Genomic DNA, 22,327 nt, shown 5'->3' on the forward strand with positions numbered 1-22,327 from the left:
AGCCCCTCTACCTGACTCCCTTAACAAATCCACAGCCTGATCAAATGACGAGTACTTAATAGAAACTATATTCGGGTCTATCTCATCATTTAAAGAATCATATCTTGGTAACGACAAATGATGAATTAGACGGAAACTACCCTTCTCCTTCTTAGGGACTAACCCGAGCGGCGAAAGCCTAAAGTTTGTGAGCGGGGGGCTAACAAAAAGGGCCAGCTACCCTACCCAATTGAATTTCTTTTAACACTTTGGAAGCTACCACTGACTCAAACTCATTTACTGATAGTAGATTCTCCACCCAAACGCACCCCGACCCTTTAAATTCAGGAACAAAAAACCCATTCACAAAACCATCTAAAATTAAATTAGCTTTCTGTCTGTCTGGGTAGCGACCTAACCAACCCAGCATGTTTTGTACCATCACTGGTGTCACTGCTTTTAAATATGGACTCCTTGGTGTTGTGCTGCTGTTGTGTACCCTGGTTCTGTTTTTTGAAACATTTGAAGATGGCATGATTGCCCCCACAAAAGGAGCATTCATGCCAAAATCTGCAATTTGATGTGAATTTACATGTCGATTCATTAAATGCGAAACAAAAACCTCTTTTAACAACAGGATTATTCTGGTACAATCTGTTAAAATTACCCCTCTGAGGAAGCATAAGGTTTAGCCAGAGACCGACGTCTTTCTGGCCACATTGCATATTCGTTGGATGGCTAACTTCTGACGAAAACTCTCGTCATAATTCAGCCATGCAATTTCACCGAAACTGCGATATGCCTCCAAAATGTTTTCCAGGTGGTGAAAAAGACCCGAACAAACTGCCGGGTTCTTTTCCCCCCAAGACTGAAGAAAAAATACAAAATGCCTGCAGCCAGTTATGGAATGATTTAAAGGGGGCTTTTCTCTTATCATCTAAATCCGTCTTCTCATCTTTTTTAACGTTCTCTCTACTAGATGGAAGCAAAGAAAACAAATCAATATACTCCCCTTGTAAAACTTATTCCTAACTGGCTGCGGCAATTGAAATCCCAGGGGGAACATGTCACATGTTAAAGCCTCCTTAAATAAATAACCAGGCAATGACATGGACTCCTGACTACCTAAACTACTCTCCCTAGCCACTGCCCCCTGCTAACATTTCACTTAAAACCTTCCTTACTACCGTTTCTATACTAAAAGGAAGAGGGCCGGCACACGAGACAGACAAGGGGACATTGACAATCTCACCCTGTCCTCTGCTCTGCGGTTCTCGGCCCTCTTCTGGACATCCAGATTCTTCAGCAGCTCTGTGCCTCCGGCTCCTCTCTCTGGCTTCGGCTAGCACCTCCTCCTCTTCAGATGGGGACTCAGACCAGGGGGCCCCCGTCGCTCTTCTGGCCTCTGGAACGATCCTCTCCTGTGCTCTCCTGCTGCCGCCCGGATTTTAAAATCCCTGGGCCGGCACCGCGGTTTTACGGTGACGCCGACTAGATGACATGTTCTTCCTCTTCCTGGCTGCTCTGTCCGGCGCTGAACAATGTTCGCACCTCCACAGCCAGGATGGGCGAGGACGCTCCGGCTTCCGCTCCTCCATCACTCAGTCTGGAAGCCACTGGATGGATGCTGCGCCGCAGGGACCGCCTTCTCTCCGGTATCTCCGCTGTCAGCGCTGCCATCTCCTCTGGATCGGTAAGCTGGATAACCGCGGCGTCACGATTCCCCGCTTCTGGAACGGGAACTTCTGCTGGCTGCTTAGACGCCTCCAAGCATTGTCTCAGCCAGGCTTCTCCGCCGTCCTCGCTCGCCCTCTTCATCAGCTCCCATAGCAGGCTCTCCATCAGCTGTTCTTCTTTGATCTTCAAAATTCGAACAGCCAGCTGATGAAGAGCCGCTGCTTTACTGTACAAATTTCCCGCACTTTTCTAACAGCTGACCAATCAGCTGTTAGGAAAAACGGGCGCACAAAACCAGCATAAACCGGTTCAAACCAATCTCCTCATGACTGAAACATCAGGTATTAACTCTTCACACACCACACATACATTAAACCTGGAAAAACCTTTATTCATATAAAATGACCACTCAAATAAAGTTAACCAAGCCTGTGCCATCATGCATTCGCATGGCATACTAGATACCATGCTCTGAACAGTGACATCATTTTGCACAAAGAGGTTTCTTAGTTTTAAAGTTATAAGACACAAGTCCATTGTATTCCACCTATAACCTAACATGCCAACAATATATATAATCCTTAAGGCCCACTTTACACGCTACAATATATCTTACGATGTGTCGGCGGGGTCACATCGTAAGTGATGCACATCCGGCATCGTAAGGTACATTGTAGTGTGTGACAGATACGTCATTGCGATTTAACATTAAAGCGTTCATCGCATGCACGTCGTTCAATTCCTAAAAATTGAACGTCAGATTGTTCATCGTACCTGGGGTAGCACACATCGCAGTGTGTGACACCCCGGGAACGATGAACAGATCTTACCTGCCTCCTGCGGCTCCCGGCCAGCAATGCGGAAGGAAGGAGGTGGGCGGGATGTTTACGTCCCTCCGCTTCTATTGGCCGGCTGCCGCGTGACGTCGATGTGACGCCTAACATCCCTCCCACTCCAGGAAGTGGATGTTCGCCACCCACATCGAGGTCGTATGGACGGGTAAGTATGTGTGACGGGGGTTAATCGTTTGTGCGGCACATTCAACAAATTGATGGTGCCGCACATACGATGGGGGCGATTACAATCGCACACGATATCGTATGCGAAATCGTAACATGTAAAGCAGGCTTAAGGAATGGTGTAGCTTGAAGCTCCTGAGTCCCAGTGCAAAATCGGTAAAATGACCACCTACCTATCATGTGCTACCTCTGCTCCCCCTTCTAGCTATGCTGTCGTCATTTCACAATTAGTTCACAGTCTACAAAAGGAGCTACATCTGATAATCTGCTGTTAAGTAGCATAACCCACCCCTGACCAGTGACCACAGGATAAGGGCACGCTCACACGAGCGTAAAAAACGGACGAGTGCAATGCGAGAAAATCTCTCATTGCACTCTGACCAATGTTAGTCAGTGAAGGAGAGTAGTTGGTCAGCTTTTCTCGCATCAAAATTCTGGATGCAAGAAAAGTCGCAACATGCTGTGATTTTCTGCGAGAGCCGTATCACTTAAATGGGTGCGAGAGAAACATCGGACTGCACTTGGATGTTATCCCAGTGCAGTGCGATATATGCACAGGCTGACAATGGAGGAGATGGAGGGGGATTAACCCCCTCCCTGTCCTCCGCAGCGCCCGCCCTCCGCTTCACAGCTGTGACCCGATTGCAAGATCGGGTCACAGTCGCATGACACTCTGCTCACGCTCGCAACAGAGCCTGAGCCGGGGGTCATTAGCATGTCACATCGGATGCCATATACTAGTGTAACTCCAGCCTAATGCCTGTAAGAGGGTGGCCAGAAGAAGATATTCATAGTCAGTGCTCCCTGGAATTTGTACACCAACATCGCTATCTGCTGGAGGATAAATCGCCAGGAACCAATCTTTAAGGAGTGTGTTTCCTCAAGGAAAAAGTTAGAAGGGGACGCTGAGTCAGATGACAACTGTGGCACAGTTACCAAACATAAAAGGCTGGGCTGGCAACGGAAAGTCAGAGTTGGCGCCAAGATCATCAAGGGAACGGACGTATGTGAAGCAGAGCAGCGCCATTTCGTCTCCAGGTAAATCAACAGCGCACTGAGCCCAGATGACCCAGAAGACTGCATACCATTGCCAGAGGAACCAGAAGCCTGCAAACTGTTGCCAAACCAAATATCGTTGCCAAAGGGACCCAAATACAGGATATCGTCCCAAAGGGAAATGAAGACTGAATACCATGCCAAAGAGACCAGAAGACCGAATATCGTCGTCAGAAGTACCCAAAGACTGAACACCAAATGCAGTCACTGGAAGAAGATAATTCTGAGTGGTCAAGCACCGAATATTGGACATCAAGAACCATAGACTGAGAAAAGGACATTTGTTCCGGAACGGCACCCATGTGAGCAGAGCTGTTACTTCTTGCCTTGATGTACGTTACTGAGAGACAGAATAGCTAATTAATAAAGTCAACTGTTGTTGTACTGTAGTGTATTGCGCCCCAACTAGTGAACTAACAGACATTAAAACTTTTTAAGTTTTCCTGTTTTGTGATCAAAAGTAGGTAAACAACTACTCTCCTCTGACTGATAGACTGGGCTTGGATTATTGTTAAGAAGATTTGTTTGTGAAAACCTTCAGTCATTGCATGTACTTGATCAGTCGTGTATAACTGTGAAACGTGCCAACTGCTATTTGATTTATTTTGATATTTACTCCTGCATTGCTTGTTGCTTACACACTCCTCCTCTATCTACATGTTCCTGTCTAATAGAAACCTGTGTTAGGGTAAGTTCACACACTGCGTTTTTTGACGCTGCATTTGTTGCTGCCAAAAACGCACCCGCAGCAAATAACGCGTCAAAAATGCATGCGTTTTTACTGCGTTTTGGTGCGCTTTTGTTCACTGCATTTTTATGCGGGTTTTTTTCAGGAAACAATGCCAATAAAGATTGGTAAAGAAGACAAAAAAAAAAGGTCGGATGTCATTTCCTTCTTCAATATGTTCTTCATTCGCCACTAGTGTATGCAGGAGAACAGACAGCTGCAGAGCTACAAGGCTGAGCATCCTCCATCCAGGAATATATGCTGGAGGGAGAGACAGGGGGAGCAGAACTGCAAGGCTCAGCATACTCCATCCACTAGTGTATGCAGGAGAGCACACAGCAGCTGCAGAACTACAAGGCTCTGCATCCTCCATCCAGGACTGTATGCTGGAGGGAGAGATAGGGGGAGCAGAACTACAAGGCTCAGCATACTCCATCCACTAATGTATGCAGGATAGCAGACAGCAGTTGCAGAACTAAAAGGCTCTGCATCCTCCATCCAGGACTATATGCTGGAGGGAGAGACAGGGGGAGCAGAACTACAAGGCTCAGCATACTCCATCCACTAGTGTATGCAGGAGAGCAGACAGCAGCTGCAGAACTACAAGGCCCAGCATCCTCCATCCAGGACTGTATGCAGGAGTTTTTTGCCCAAAAAAAAAATGACGTGGGCTTCGCCATATTTTTGTATGCTAGCCAGGTACAGCAGGGAAGTACGGGCTGCCCCGAACCCCCAGCTGCCTATTTGTACCCGGCTGGGAACCAAAAATATAGGGAAGCCCTTTTTTTTATTATTTCACGAATTTCATGAAATAATTAAAAAAAAATGACGTGGGCTTCGCCCAATTTTTGTGTCCAGCCAGGTTTAACTAGGCAGCTGGGGATTGGAATCTTCAGCACAGGGTGCCCAAGCTTTATGGGCACCACCGCTGCGAATTGCAGTCTGCAGCCGCCCCAGAAAATGGCGCTTTCATAGAAGCTTTTCTGGCACTGTATCCAACTCTTCCAGCTGCCCTGATGCCGGGTGGCTCGCTGGGTAATAATGGGGTTAGGGCTAGCTGTATATTATCAGCTGGCCCTAAGCCCAAAATGCATGGTGTCACGCGGGCCCATGTCATTTTTTTGGGCAAAAAACTCCTGCATACAGTCCTGGATGGAGGATGCTGGGCCTTGTAGATCTGCAGCTGCTGTTTGATCTCCTGCATACACTAGTGGATGGAGTATGCTGAGCCTTGTAGTTCTGCTCCCCCTGTCTCTCCCTCCAGCATACAGTCTTTGATGGAGGATGCTGAGCCTTGTAGTTCTGCAGCTGCTGTCTGCTCTCCTGCATACACTAGTGGATGGCGTATGCTGAGCCTTGTAGTTCTGCTCCCCCTGCCTCTCCCTCCAGCATACAGTCCTGGATGGAGGATGATGAGCCTTGTAGTTCTGCAGCTGTCTGTTCTCCTGCATACACTAGTGGAGAATGAAATGAAGAACATATTGAAAAAGGAAATGACATCAGACCTTTTTTTTTTCTTTTTTTCTTCACCAATCTTTATTGGCATTGTTTCCTGGGAAAAAACGCATAACGCAATGAAGAAAAACGCAGCAAAACGCGGTAAAAATGTGGCGCCCCTGAGGCTTCCGTCACCACAGGACATTGCACCCCATCCAGCGGTGTGATGCCCCATTCTGGGTGAGGAAAGGAGTGAACACCGGTCCCCTGGTAAATCTACACAACACCCATTGTTAGGCACACACTGGGACCAGGGATAGTGGCAGCAACCCTCCCATGCTGCATGCTGGGAGGGGCCGTAAGACCCATCCCTGCTCCTATAGGGTACAGCTTAGCAACTGGGGAGGTGGGAGGAGCCATCAGAGAGCAGACAAGGAAAGGAAGGTCAAGGTTGAGTAGTCTGAGAGAGAGTGGGGAAGGAGGAGGAGGTCTGCAGGAGGCAGACGAGAAGGAGAGAAGGAAAGACAGCTCTAGTCAGTCAGGAGCTAAGAAGGAGAAAGAGACGCTTCCTGGTGAAGATCCTGGGACTCAGAGGGTCCAGGTGACACCAAGCAGAGACAAGAAGGGATTCCAGGGCCACGAATAGCTGTAGAGCTGTGGTGGCCTGTTCCACAGGAACATCGGTGGAGGGATCAAGCTGCAACAGGGGACGGTCCCTAGAAACCGGAGGAGTGCAAAATTATCTCCAAACAGTAAAAACCGAGGCCCAGGGAAAGTTGTAAACTCCCCGGGCCACATCCCACAGCAGAACCTTTGGAAAGGGGACAATCAACCGACAGGTGACCCCCCAGCCTGGAGGCTGTAGTGGAGGCCGAGCAGGTTCATCCTAAAAGAGCTAGGCTTAGGAGGACAGCTGAAGACAGAGACACCTTAGAGAGAAGGTTACCGGTTTTCACTCCAGGAATCACCCAGAAACGGCGGAGGTCCCTGACAGTGGGTTCCAGTCGTCTGAGGGCACCAGTGTGCGCATACCAGGATGTGTGAGTAAACAACTTGAAACTGCACCCTTGGAGTTGCCTCTGTTATTCCGTCTGCTTAGACTTCCACTACACCATAGACTCTCACAAGCACCAACTGTGCCCCGGGGCACCGCTCCACCTGTGGGGAGCAGTACCACCATTGCTGCCATATCATCACCCCGGAGGCCTTACACAGCAGCGGCGGCTTAATAGCCGCATACCACAGGTGGTGTCACGAACACAAACTTTATTCACCTAGCCATATTTAATTGACACCCACCAGGGCCACGGAGTCGGGCACCGCCACCACTGACGACCCCCGGACTAGTCCAGCCCGGCACCGGGTGTACCATAGCCCTGGGGTGGGCGAGTCAAAAACGCATGTGTTTTCGGACGCTTTTTTTGCCTCAGGTGTGTTTTTGTGCGTTTTTTGCGGCAAAAAATGCACAAAAACGCAGCGTCAAAAAAACGCAGTGTGTGAATTTACCCTAAGTCATCTCTACTGCATGTTGCATTTCTAGCCTCTGTGTAGCACTCCTCTGCAAAAATTCCCTTTTACTGTTAAGGCTGCTTTCACACATCCGGTTTTTGCAGTGCGGCTCAATCCGGCTCAAAAACCTATGCATCGGATGCGTCGAAAAACCCAGATCCGTTGCATAAGTTTTTACATGCGGCCCGTCCGGTTTTTGATGGTTGCGGCTGGATACTGAGCATGCGCAATGCAAAAAACTGCATGCGGCGGCCGGATGCGGTTTTTGCCGCAGGACGCCGCATCCGGCGTCCATAGGCATGCATTGGAAATCGCGCCGTATCGGCTGGATGCAGCGCGATGCGTTTTTTTTTGCCGCACAAAAAAATGTGCCAGGCAATGTTCCATATGGCCGCCGCATGGGCTAAATATGCCGCATCCAGCAAAAAACGGACGGAATGCAAGGCCATGCGGCACAATACGGCGCTAATGCAAGTCTATGAAGGAAAAAACGCAAGCGGCGGCAAAAAAAACCGGTTGCGTTTTTTCAGCAAAGCGCTGTATTGTGCCGCTCAGCCAAAACCGGATGTGTGAAAGCAGCCTAAGCCAGCTTTGGTAATGTGGAAAAAAAAATAAAAATTACAAGATCAGTTTGGCAGTTATACAAGCATTCATTATCTTCGCATTCATTGGCATTACTATCAGCAAACTTACTTGTTTGAGACAGATACACACAGAGACTGATATAGAGACAGAGACACAGAGAGACTGATATAGAGACAGAGACACACAGAGACAGAAATACAGAGACACAGAGACTGATACAGAGACACACAGTGACACAGTCTGATACAGAGACACACAGAAACACAGTGACAGAAACAGAGACGCAAAGAGACACACACATACAGACTGATGCAGAGAAACACACAGGGACAGAGACACACATAGACTGACAAAGAGACACACAGAGAAAGACACACAGAGACAGAGACACACACAGACATACAATCACAGAGACTGATATAGAGACAGAGACAGAGAGAGACACAGACACACAGAGACTAATACAGAGACACACACACACACAGAAACACAGACACACAGAGACTGATACAGAGACACATACAGAGACAGACTAATACAGAGACTGATATAGAGACACACAGACATAGACACAAAAAGACTGATACAGAGACACAGAGGCACAGAGAAACAGACGGAGACACACAGAGAAAGAGATACAGACATAGATAGACACCCACACAGAGACACACAGAGGTACACATACAGAGACACGAACACATACAGAAACACATTCACACACAGAGACAGACAGACAAAGAGACAGACACACACAGAGACCCACAAAGATAGAGACACACAGAGACATGCAGCGACAGAGACATACAGAGACACACAGAGACATAAAGACAGACACAGAGACACACATAGACAGAGATACACAGAGACAGAGACACACAGACACAGAGATACACACAAACACAAGCACAGACACACAGAGACAGAAACACACAGAGAGAGGGAGACAGACAGAGAAGGACACAGAGAGAGGGAGAGGGAGAGAGACAGTTACACTACAACTATATGCAAATACCTGCAGGAGCCCCCACACAGCCTCCTATGCACAGCAGGAGAACCCAAACAGCCTCATGCACACAGCAGAAGCCCCCACACAGCCTTCTGCATACAGCAGGAGAACCCAAACAGCCTCATGCACACAGCAGGAGCCCCCACACATCCTATTACACAGAGAAGGAGCCCTCACACATCATCCTATACAGTGCAGGAGCCCGCACACAGCCTTCTTCACAGAACAGGAGCCCTTAAACAGCCTTCTATACACAGCACGAGCCTTCACACAGGCTCCCATACACTGCAGGGGCCCCAACATAGCTTCTTATATATAACAGAAGCCCCCACAGATCCCATATAGACATAAAAAAAATTATACTCACCTAATCCTGATTCCCAGCACCACAGCCTCCATCTTCTCTTCTATGGTGGCCTGCGGAGGCAGCGTGATGCAATGATGTCACTGCACTGCCCTTGTGGATATACGGTCTCCTAAGACACAGGCCTGCCACAGTCTGTGGCTTAGGAGACAGGCAGTGATAGAGAACAGAGCTCCATGCTTTATCACAGGATTGAACTGTATCGGGGTGACGCCGACATAGTTCAGTGCGGTAGTTGCAGAAGATTCGGGGCTCCGACCAATAAGTTCTGGGCCGGAGCTCCGGATCTTTGATGCCAGTGGTGTCCTTGCCGGCGGGTCCCTTTTATGTCCAGTTGGAGAGCCCACCGGGGCATTGACTGGTGTCTGTGTGCCAGACCGACCATGGATAGATGATAGATAGACAAAGACATATCAGACAGACCGATCAATAGATAGATAATAGAAAGATAGCTAGATAGATAATAGAAAGATAGAGAGAGAGAGAGATAGAGGGATAGATAGATAATAGAAAGATATCTAGATAGATAATAGAAAGAGAGAGATATAGAGGGATAGATAGAGAGATACTGTAGATAGATAATAAAAAGAAAGATAGATAATAGAAAGATAGAAAGAGAGATAGATAGAGGGATAGATAGAGAGATAGATTCATGGATAGATAGAGAGATAGATAGTGAGATATATGATAGATAGATAGAGAGATAGACAGACAGATAATAAATAGACACAGCTAGATATTGCACAGTATACAGGACACACACATATTATACATAACACATACAGACAGCACATAATACATTACAGATGACACACAGCATGTTATACTTACATACAGTCACTTCCTGGGCTCCAGGATTTCAGTGTGGCTTTGTTAACAGCATCTCCGGCAGTGCTGCCGTCCCTCCCCCTCTCTCTGGTAAAGACGGGAGGAGAGAGGACACAGAGCCGAAAGCAGGCGAGGGCACACCCTGCTGGAGCCTGTGCAGAGCGGGAGGAGACCAGACACAGGGCACAGAGGAGGGGCGCTCCCTGCTGGAGGCTGTACAGGGACCAGACCGTAGCAGAGCGGAGGGGGGCGCTCCCTGCTGTACACTGTGCAGAGTGGGAGGAGACTGGACACAGGGAACAGAGAAGGGGGGCGCTCCCTGCAGGAGCCTGTGCATCGGAGCAGCAAAATGAAAGTAAACAGCTGCTCCCTAGGCGCCCCCCTCTGCTGTCTGCCTGCCGACGCCCTGTGCGACCGCACCACTCGCACATAGGTAAAGCCGGCTATGGTTATGACAACTAGCAACTAATTAACTGTGATATGCATGGTGGTAACCATGGATACCTAAGCTGCAATGCCCTGCACATGAGGTAAGAGACATGGCTATATCAGAACAACTAGACTACATTTCCAATTGGAGTTTTTGCTATTATTATTTCAGTTTCACATCTTCAGGCAATAGTCCCGGTCCCTTAAATACAAGATACAAACTTCGGCACTGTACACGGATCACCTTTGTTTTACGTTCATCAGTGCAACCAGAGTAATACCATCAGCCATTATGTGACTTTTCTAAGTAACTGTGAATAATCTTGCCTCTTTTTTTTTTTTTTCCTAGGTGCTGCTTTAAACACGATTGTTGCTATGGCGATGTCGAACATCTTGGTTGCCATCCTAAGACCCAGAGCTATAAATGGAAATGTGTCAATCGCTCCATAAAATGTGGTAAGAGAAAGGAAGAAATAATCATATTGTAAACTTTCTTTGGAACAAGCAAGAGTCCATCTGCAAGTTACAGTTACTAGATCCGTAGAGGTTCAGGATTAACCAGTTAATAGAACTGCAATGGCTGAACTCCGCTCAGATAACAGATGCATGGTTACACGGCAGCCATCTCCGATCATGGCTAGTAGGGTCAGGTGCCAAGTATATACTATCTATCAGTCCAATACGTGCGCGAATGTGTATGCAAGATGTCTGTCTCTAAGTTCCTGCTCTCTACTGGACAACATACTCACCTATCATATTCCTCCCGCCAGCTCTCAGACCCTTCACCTTTACTTGTATCTCGCCCTCTTTCTCCCTTTGTATACCCCCATGCAGTTAAATAGGGGGAGATTTATGAAATTGTCTGAATGAATGAGTCATTGTTGCCCATAGCACCCGATCATAGCCTAGCTTTGACCGCCGCACCGTGTTTGGTTGTTACATCCTTCAGATATTCTATGATCATACATAGAAAATGAAGTAAAATAATGAAGGGCCACCACACTGCAAAGCCAGAGGCATTGTGGGAAATCCAGCTTCCATTAGGGAAGTCATAAAGGATAAGCGAGTCAAGATGGTAGACAATACAGAAATGGCACAACAACTAGAACATATGTGCGCAAGAGCCTTGAAAGTATTCTTAAATAATGGCCTATGCTGCACCATGTAGGTAAGAACATTTTTTTTTTTAAGAGCTTAATACTTTTAAAGGGGTTATTTGGTGAATGTAAGTTATAAACTATCAATAGGCTAGGTAGACCTCTATTGATCACTAGGGGGTCTGACAAGTTTAACCTGCAATAATCGTTAGAATGGAGCACTTTTATCCCCGTTAGAATGGAGCAGTAGTGACTTGCTTGACTGGTGCTCCATTCATTCCCAATGGGGTTTAGGAGAGCTGTGTTTGGCTTTTATCAGCAGCCCTATAGAGAATGAAGGAAGGAGTGGTGGTTGCTTATTCAATTGGCTGTTTTATTTTTGAATTCTGATGAAGTTCCCCAATTGGGATTAAAATTTTCAATTTGTACATTCTACCAATTGATGCAGGCCCAACCAAATACTAAGTTATCATCACATCATGTGGATAACTTGATTTTGTTGGATAACCCGTTTAATAATGCCACTTTTCAAATCCCATAACTGTATTCTATTACTGGAGCTGTTTGAGAGCTTGTTTGTTGCCTATCAGACAGATTTTATTGGTGATATTTTGTGAGGCATCCAGGAGATCCTATTCATAAAGACTGGCGTTGTTCACGGTCTTGATGACATGTGATGGTGTCATACGCCCCTTCTTGAATCAGTGGCTTGGGCCTCGCTACAAATCCTACTCCAGTCATAGATGGAGTAAAATTTGTGTCATAGCAAACGCTGCCGTTTATCATTAATTTGATGATTAGTATTTGACACGCCCCAATCCCGCTGCTGCTCCGCCTATTTTGTTTGATCTGGGCCAAAATGGCATGAGAACGCCAAAAGTAAAAAAAATTTAGCACAGCCTCGCGTTATGCCTAAATTTTGGGGACTTTTCAAAGCTTTTACGTGTGATAGCTTTGATGAATTGAGGCTTAGGTTTTCATCACTTTTCATTATCCTTTGAGTGGTGTGGTAGCCAAACATTTTTTTATAGTTTAACATTTTTTTGATTGCATGTTTACGGAGGTGGCAGTAGCAAATATGCTTTTTGTATTTTTACATTTCTTACTTTTTAACTAAAGAAAAAAAGGGATACTTAAAATTCTTGTTACTTTTTTAACCTTTTGTCTGTTACTTTTTTTTTTTCTTCCCCCTCCTCCTGGGGGACTTGTACATGCGATGTACTATACGCTGCAATATTTTAATTTTTATTATGGTCTCTTATGAAGTCCAGCCACAGGTTGGTGTTCTTCACAGAAGCACCATCGTGGCAGGCATAGGGGCCTTAGGGTAAGAACGCACTTTGCTTTTTACCTGCTTTTTCGACTGCAGCATTTAATGCCAAAATGGATGTGTTCTGCTTTTCAAGCAAAGTCTATGGGAATTTGGTTTTCTAAACCGCACTATGCAGTTCAAAATGCTGTCTTTTTGTTGCAGAAATTTGTGCAAAAACTCAGCTTTGCAGTTCTAAACGCAAATGGCAAAAAAATTGACATGTCAATTGTTTTTGCCATTTGAGTTTTGAACTGCAAAGCAGAGTTTTTGCCCAAATTTCTGCAACAAAAAGGCTGCAGTTTGAACTGCATAGTGCGGTTTAGAAAACCAAATTCCCATAGACTTTGCTTGAAAAGCAGAACACATCCATTTTGGCATTAAATGCTGCAGTTGAAAAAGCAGGTAAAAAGCAAAGTGCATTCTAAGGCTATGTGCGCACGTTGCGTACAGTCACTGCAGAAATTTCTGCAGCGATCTTAAGAGCACATGTGCGCTTTAAATCGCTGCAGAAATGTCCGTAGTGAAAAAAAAAAAAGCCGATTCCATGCGCTCTGCCTGCAGCTCCTCCCATAGACAGAGCAGGAGCTGCCGGCAAAGCGCACGGAAGACGTGACATGTCACTTCTTAGAACGCAGCGCTTCGGCAGAAGCCGAAGCGCTGCGCTCTAAAACGCCACGTGCGCACGGCCCCTGCACAATCTCCATAGACTTTGCAGGGGACGCAGGACGCATGCAGTTACGCTGCGCTACAAAGCGCAGCGTAACTGCATGTATTTACGCAACGTGCGCACCTGGCCTTACCCTTAAAGGGAACCTGTTGGTTGCAATATGCACCCAGAACCACGAGCAGTTCTGGGTGCATATTGCTAATCCCTGCCTAATTGTCCCTGTATCTAGTAGCACAGATAAAGAGATCTTTAGAAAAAGTATTTCTAAAGATCTTTTATCATATGCTATGAGGCCAACGACTAGTCGCACGAGCGTTAGTTCCCCTGGCTAGTCAGCCCCCTTAGCATCTAAGCACGCCTTTGTAGGTGTGTTAACATGCTAATAAATGAGCAGCGTCATGGTCGATCTCATCGCTCTCTGCTGCCACCGCACCTGACGCATGATTAGAAGTCCCGGACTTCCAGTCATGCGTACTATGAAGCCAGGTATATGCGTCCTGGCTTCAAACTGGTGTAGTGCACATGACCAGAAGTCCGGAAATGTTCTCATCTTGTGGACTGAGCCGAAAACCTGCGGTAGCAGCAGACGTGAGCGCGACCATCCTCTGATGCTGCGCATTCATTAGCATGTTAGGACGCCCAAAGAGGCGTGCTTACATGCTAAGGGGGCCAACTAGCCAAGGGAACTAACGTCCTTGCGACTGCTCCCTGGCCTCACTAGCATATTATAAAAGATCTTTAGAAATACTTTTCTATAGATCTCTTTATGTATGCTACTAGATGCAGGGAACTGCTCGTGGTTCTGGGTGCATGTTGCACCTGACAGGTTCCCTTTAACCAATCTCCAGGCTGTTATGATCATACTGTAGTGGGGTCACAGGCACTTGGAATGTATGCCGCACAGAATCGCATGTTTTAAATGTTGCTGCCAGTGATTGATAGTGGCACTTAACAGACTGATAGCAGCAGTCACAGCTTGTTGTGATTGCTGGCTATTATTGGCAGATGCTAGCTGTGCAACACAGCAGCCATCTATTTGTGGAGCAGGCTTAGCTCCTGAGCATGCTATATACAGCTGCACATGTGGTAAGCTGTAGCACTACATCATTGATAGGAATAGGTTAAACAACCTTCTTTACACTATATAAATGCTATACTGAACCCGTTTAAGGCTGGTTTAAGACATCCGTGTTTCAGGTACGTGTGACATCTGATTTTAACACGAATGCCACACATACCCATGATATTATTTGCTATTACTCACATGGACCATGTAACCTCTCATGAGTCATGACCCCACACTCAGACATGTCCGTTTTTCTCCGGCAGCACGGGTGTCACACGGATCACACACTGATGTGATCCGTGTGACATCAGTGTGACACATACCGGAGAAAACACTGGTCTTTTTAATTAAAATATTTTCTATATTTACCTCTCTCCAGCTCTGCTGACCCCCGCTCATTATACTCACTGAATATTCACTGCAGTGAGGAGCTGGAAGCGGGAGCATTGCAGGGACTTCAGTGCGAGGGACCGCATCGCTGTGTGTGTGTATTAGGTGTGAGACTCCTCACAGTTCCCAATGAACTCTGATGAACCCGTGAAGCTGTAGCGCGGGGATCATCAGGATGTCATCAGAGTTCATTGGGAACTCCGATGACCTCCTGGATGTCACTGTGCTTGCAGAATACTCGCCTGTCCTCGGCGATGCTGTCCCCAGAGCTTCCAGGCCCTGAGTGCAGTGAGTAATCGATGAATATAATGAGCGGCGGTCATGAGCGGGAGGCAGCAAAGCCGGAGACAGCAGGTAAATATGGAACATCTTTTTATTTCACAGACCGTGTTTTGTTTTCTCTGGTACCTTTCACACGGATGTCACACGTATGACACACGTGTGACACACGTATAACCATAACCATGAGTGTGACTGGTACCTGATTAAACATGGACGTCTGAAACCAGCCTAAGGCTATGTGGGCACGCTGCGTTTTTTGACGCTGCATTTTTGTGCATTTTTGCCTCAAAAAACGCACCCGCGGCAAGAAACCGCAAAAAAAAACATGCGTTTTTACCGCGTTTTGGGCTGCCTTTTCGTTCACTGCGTTTTTATGCGTTTTTTCATCAGTGAACAATGCCATTAAAGATTGTTGAAAAAAACAAAAAAGGTCTGATGTCATTTCCTTCTTCAATATGTTCTTCATTCTCCACTAGAGTATGCAGGAGAGCAGATAGCAGCTGCAGAACTACTAGGCTCAGCATGCTCCATCCGGGACTGTATGCTGGAGGGAGAGGCAGAGGGAGCAGAACTACAAGGCTCAGCATACTCCATCCACTAGTGTATGCAGGAGAACAGACAGCAGTTGCAGAACTACAAGGCTCAGCATCCTCCATCCCGGACTGTAGGCAGGAGTTTTTTGCCCCCCAAAAAAATGACGTGAGCGCTGCCATATTTTTGTATGCTAGCCAGGTAGAGCAAGCAGGTACGGGCTGCCCCCAATACCCAGCTACCTATTTGTACCTGGCTGGGAACCAAAAATATAGGGGAGCCTTTTTTTTTTTTAATAATTTCATGAAATAATTTAAAAAAATGACGTGGGCTTCGCCCAATTTTTGAGTCCAGCCAGGTACAACTAGGCAGCTGGGGATTGGAATCCGCAGTACAGGGTGCCCAAGCTTTCTGGGCACCCCCGCTGAAAATTGCAGTCCGCAGCCGCCCCAGAAAATGGCGCTTTCATAGAAGCGCCATCTTCTGGCGTTGTAGCCAACTCTTCCAGCTGCCCTGATGCCAGGTGGCTCGCTGGGTAATAATGGGGTTAGGGCTAGCTGTATGACATGGCCACCATGAATTTCTAGTAAAGATAAAAAGAAACCACAACACACAGAAAAATATTTTTATTAGAAATAAAACACAACACAATTAGTGACTCCAAAAAAAACTACCCACTTCTGTGCAGACTCCTGTCTGATCGCTGCAGGACCCGGCCGTAATCAGCTGATGAAGTCACCTCACCGCATCAGCTGATAGCTTATGCCGGCCGGGCGGTAAAAAGCCGGCCTCACCGCTGGACTTATATGATCAGCTGATGCCATCAGGTGCCGCATTAGCTTATCACCGGCAGGTCCTGCAGCCATCGGACGTGTCCCGGAGTCTGCAGACAGTTGAGTATGAGATTTTTTTTTTTTCTACTGTTCACTTTTGATTTCGTAGCTGCTTCCACTTCCTGTCCGGACATGGCACCGGGCGGGAGGTGGAAGCAGCGGTGGCGGTATCGGGAGGATTCACGCTTCTGTGTTTACCAACACAAGGAATCCTCTTCCTGTACATGTCACTGTACTACCCACCCCTTGCGTTTATAGCTGCATTTTTAGTCATAGAAAGGCACTAAAATGCAGCTATATTTGCAATTTGCGTTTTTCATTGCGTTTTTGAACATCTCATTGAACTCAATGGGTGGAAAGTGCAGTGAAAAACGCAAAAATAATTGACATGCTGCGTTTTTGTGGGCACCACAAAAACGCAGCTAAAAAAAAACCCGCTGTGTGCAGACAGCAAAAATGAAAAATCATAGACTTTGCTGGTGAAGCAAAGTCATGCAGTTTTCTGAACAAAAACGTGGAAAAACGCCGCGAAAAACGCACTGTGATCACATAGTCTTAGGGTCATTTGGTTCAGTGTGACCTTGGTGAAGTGAACACATGGCAGTTTCGGTTTGAGAGCTCACTACACATTAGTAATTACTCCCCTAGTAATTTAGTCTCCAAAGGGGTTTAGGTCTGTCTATAGAAAACACTTCCGTATGGTTCTTTGTGAGTGGCACTTAGTGCACAGCAAGGGAAACCACTTATAGTAATTACAGTTCATTTTGATGGAAAGCATGTCGTTTTCCACAAATGTGGTACTATGGTCCCTATAGTCTACTTTTATCATCCTTGCATATTATTCTTGTTAAGATGTAAATAGGTTTCACAACACATCTACTATGGCTACGTAATTCAACACTTTAAAAGTAGAAATTAAAATACAAATACACTCACGACTAAACTTTTGATTAAGTATGATTTTACATGGTAACTGGATTATGAAGAGATGCAAAGTTACTGTTACTCACCAGTCTAGTGCGGAGTGCACAGATAGAGGTAGTGATGGGTCTCCCCCAATTAATACCAGAATACATTCTCACTTCTGCTATTTAATGTTTATTTGATGTCCCATATAGTGTCATGTGGTATTCTGTTCTGCACTTGCTAGGTGTCATGGCAGCATCAGACACTGTTCATGCTGCAAAGTTTAACAGGCAACCTCTTAATTGTTCAGTCAGAGTTGGGTGTCGGCTATTTCTTGTTCGTTGCTCATCAATCCAGCAGAAGTTAATTCCTGCTGGCTTGTGAACTGCTGCTGGAGCTCAGGTTGCTAATGACCACTCACAGCCACCTCCAGCCTTTCCAAGGTGCTGGATCTGGTTACTCATTGACGATTATAGCTCCAGTGTTGCTCTAGCGATTCCGGTCTTTAGGATGGAGTCACACTTGCGATTGGAAAATCGGACCGATTCTCATGCTAGAAAGTAGCATGAGCTCTGTCCGGGTGTTAATCCGTGTGCAATGCAACTGAAATGTGATAGGCTGGGGCCACACGGGGACTACTGCGATCCCCTTGCATGAGACTCGGCTCGTGCTGGCAGTACAGCAGAGCCGAGTCTCATGCTTGTGTCCTTGCAACTGAGGTCCGTTCGTGCGAGCAGACCTCAGCTGCAGGGGGCGGGCCGGCACTCAGGAGGGGAGGGAGGGATTTCTCTCCCTCTCGCCTGTGTAGCCGGCTATAGACATTCTCGCTCTGCACGCACGGTACACCGATGTACCGCGAGTGCAGTGCGATTTTTCTCTCGCCCCATTCACTTGAATGGGTGCGAGAGAAAGAGTCTCGGATTACAATCGCAGCATGCTGCGATTGTTTTCTCGGTCCGATTAGGGCTGAGAAAATAATCGCTCATGTGTGCTGTCACACAGGCTAGAATTGGTCCGAGTGGAATGCGATGTTTTATCGCACTCCACTCGCACCGATTTTCTCGCCGTGTGGCTTAGGCCATACTGTGATTTTTCTCTAGATTGTAGTCCGTGTGCAATCCGTGTGCGATCCGTATATGATCCGTTTTTATTCTCAGCAGCTATGTCATCTGCCATTCAGCTCTGCTACATGCCCGCTGACAGCAGACACAGCCGCACGATCAGAATGAATTCGGATGAACTTCACCCGACTTCATTGTGATCCTGCGGCTCTGTCTGTGTGTCGCGGCCTGATTTTCTGTCACCGGTGAAGGTCTCACCGGTGACCGCAAATGCCATGAGTGACTGAAGTGATCTGAGCGATCAGCGGTGCCGTCACTGAGGTTACCCGCGGCCACAGCTGAAGTCCTCCACCTGAGATCTGTGGCCACGAGTAATCTGAGTGACGTAATCGCTTATAGCGAGACTCACTTCAGTTGCTGAGGGGAGATCACAGAGAGCGGTCGTGGTCTGTGGCCGCTCGCTGTCAGCTTCCGATGTAGCAGAGCTGAAAGCGTCGTGAGACCTCGTGTGGATTACGTCGGACCTGCACGGGTATTTGGGGACTTTAATAAAGTGGTGAAAGAGGGTGTGGTTTGTTTTTTTGTCATTTACTCCAAATAAAGGATTTTTGAATGTGTGTGTTTATTTTCTTTAACTTACAGGTTAATTAAGGAAGGTATCTCGGGGAGACGCCTGCTATGATTAACCTAGGACTTGGTGGCAGCTATGGGCTGCCATTAACTCCTTATTACCTTGATTGCCACCGCACCAGGGCAATTCGGGATGAGCCGGGTACAGTTCTGGGACTCTCGCATCTAATGGATGCGGCAATTCCGGGCGGCTACTGGCTGATATTTTTAGGGTGGGGGCTCCCCATAATGTGGGGCTCCCCATCCTGACAATACCAGCCTCCAGCCGTATGGCTTTACCCTGGCTGGTATGAAAATTGGGGAGGGGGGGCGCACGCCGTTTTTTTAAATTATTTATTTATTTTACTGCATAATATAGACCCGCCCACCGGCAGCTGTGATTGGTTGCAGTAAGACAGCTGTCACTCAGTGTGGGGGCGTGTCTGACTGCAACCAATCGTGGGCGGGGAAAGCAGTGAATATGTGATGGGATAATGAGCGGACGGCTATTTCAAAATAGGAAAAGCTGACGGAGCTTTGTGACAGCTGTGCAGCGCCGCGCTGGTGATCGGGGATCGGTGAGTATGAGAGAGGGGGTGGGAGAGACCAACAGAGAGAAATAGAGACCAAGAGGGAGAGACCAACTGATAGAGATAAAGAGATTGACCGACATCGACAGACCTCACTCATTTCCAGTGTTCTCTGCAACATGCAATAAATGTATGTAGAAAAACGCATGTCACTAGGATGGTGTGTGTGACATCCGTTTCTTTTCTCGCACCCATAGACTTGCATTGGAATGACTTGCGCGAGAAAATCTACAAATCGCTGCGATTTTTTTTTTCCCAGTCCGATTTGAGCTGAGAAAAAAATGGCAGATCGGAGCTGCCTCATTGATTAACATTGGTCCGAGTACAATGCTAAATTTTCTCGCATTGCACTCGTGCGAGTTAATAGCAAGTGTGACTCTAGCCTTAGCGTGTGATCCAGTTTCTGGTGATCTGTTGTATGATATCGTGTGTGGTGTAAAAATATTCCGGTTGTCAGTTTATTCCTTCCTGTATCTTATTTCTTCTTGTGCATGTATTATCTCCCCCTGTGTCTGCTTGCAGTGTGTATGTGTTTGAGTTATCTCCTGTATGTGTTATTTTTGGTGTTTGTTACTTCAGTCCCAGCCCTCCCCAGGGGTGTTAGATCAAGGTTTGGACAGGTGTAAAGGGTACTTTACACGATGGGACATCGCTAGCGATGTCGCAAGAGAGCATACCCGCCCCTGTCAGTTGTGCGACACGGGCAAATCGCTGCCCGTGGTGCACAACTTCGTTAGGTCCCATCACATGCACTTACCTGCCTAGCGACGTCGCTCTTGCCGGCGAACCGCCTTCTTACTAAGGGGGCGGTTCGTTCGGCGTCACAGCGGCGTCACTAAGCAGACGCCCAATACAAGTGGCGGGGCGGAGATAAGCGGCCGCAACATGCCGCCCACCTCCTTCCTTCCGCATTGCCGGTGGACGCAGGTAAGGAGATGTTCGTCGTTCCTGCAGTGTCACACATAGCGATGTGTGGTGCCACAAGAACGACGAACAACCAGCGGTATGCACCACCAATGACATTATGAAAAGGAGCAACGTGTCAACAATCTTTAACGTTTTTGCGATCGTTGATTGTCGCTCCTAGCTGTCACACGCTGCGATGTCGCTAACGACGCCGGATGTGCGTCACAAACACCGTGACCCTGACGATATATCGTTAGTGATGTCGCAGCGTGTAAAGCACCTATTAGGGTCACGCTGGCAGTCCAGACCTCTCCACCACAGGGCATACCTTTTGGGATAAGGGACAGTGCAGGGTCCTTAGTCTGAGGACCAGACTAGGTGCCCCTGCTTTAGTTACCCATCATTCCCATCACATATAATGCTGGATTAGTTTTTTAATTTAGTGTACAGTTTATACTCTCATATAGGGCTTGACTCACAAATAGTGCTAGAATAACTGCAACATTCAGTGTGAATAGGAAATTGATACTGCCTGTAAATAGTTTATACCTTAAGTGAGTGCTTAATCAGTAGTCCCATACAGTGTCCAACCATTATTACCATAAATTAATATCTCCCTGGTTTCACATTGGTCAACATTTGCTGTATTTAGCTAACCATAGACAGGCCCTGGCAAAGCGCATTGGTCAACTAAGTCCTGGATCCCCAAAAAAATGTCATCCCATTGTCTGGAAGCTAGAATGGATGTTCTTGAATATGCTATGGGAGCAGAGGACCACATCATCAATGCTTGGTACAACTTTTATGTAACATTTTTCCAGCGGCAACTGTATCTCCTATATATTACAGCTCCAAATTTCCCATAATTTCTACTGACCCTTTCTCTTAGTTGTGCTGCCAGCAAAGTACAACAGAGGAAAAAAAGTCAATCTCACTATTGGTGTCAGTTTGGAGAATGTAGACGCTCCAGCCGGGATATGTACAATAATCCAAAACAACTCCAGATTTACACACTTGTGCTCCCCTTTATTCAGTAAAATTCTTCCAGTAACGGTATTGCCCAAATGTCAGTAAATATCCACGCGTTTCAGATGTCACAGCATTCTAAGGGGTACTTTGCACGCTGCGACATCGCTAGCAATCTCGTTAGCGATGTGAAATGCTAAATCGCAAGTGCAAAGTACCCCTTAGTCGTGATCTTGTGACATCCGAAACACGTGGATAATTAACTACTGATATTTGGGCAATACTGGAAGAAATTTAATTAATAAAGGAGAGCACAAGTATGTGAAATTGGGGTTCTTTTGGATTATTCTATCAAAATGCCTAATATTCCTTAGTGGTTGACAGTAAGTGTGTGATCTTGTAATACGCTAAAAACTGGATGAGCAGGGAAGTAGAAATATTGGCAAAAATAAGAAAATATGCTGTCTTGGAAAACCACAGATTCTGCAGATTTAT

The 22,327-nt window shown here is 46.8% G+C and overlaps 1 protein-coding gene across 1 annotated transcript in view; it reads left to right on the plus strand.

Moving 5' to 3' along the window:
- Positions 1-22,327, plus strand: part of LOC142246091 (phospholipase A2-like) — a 53,867-nt gene that overhangs the window by 30,637 nt on the left and 903 nt on the right. The window contains exon 3 of the mRNA XM_075319110.1: positions 10,966-11,072. Within this exon, the coding sequence (XP_075175225.1) occupies positions 10,966-11,072 (107 nt within the window). The remainder of the gene's footprint in view (positions 1-10,965; positions 11,073-22,327) is intronic.

The sequence above is a fragment of the Anomaloglossus baeobatrachus genome, chromosome 7 (assembly GCF_048569485.1).
Source record: "Anomaloglossus baeobatrachus isolate aAnoBae1 chromosome 7, aAnoBae1.hap1, whole genome shotgun sequence".
NCBI classification, from domain to species: Eukaryota; Metazoa; Chordata; class Amphibia; order Anura; family Aromobatidae; genus Anomaloglossus; species Anomaloglossus baeobatrachus.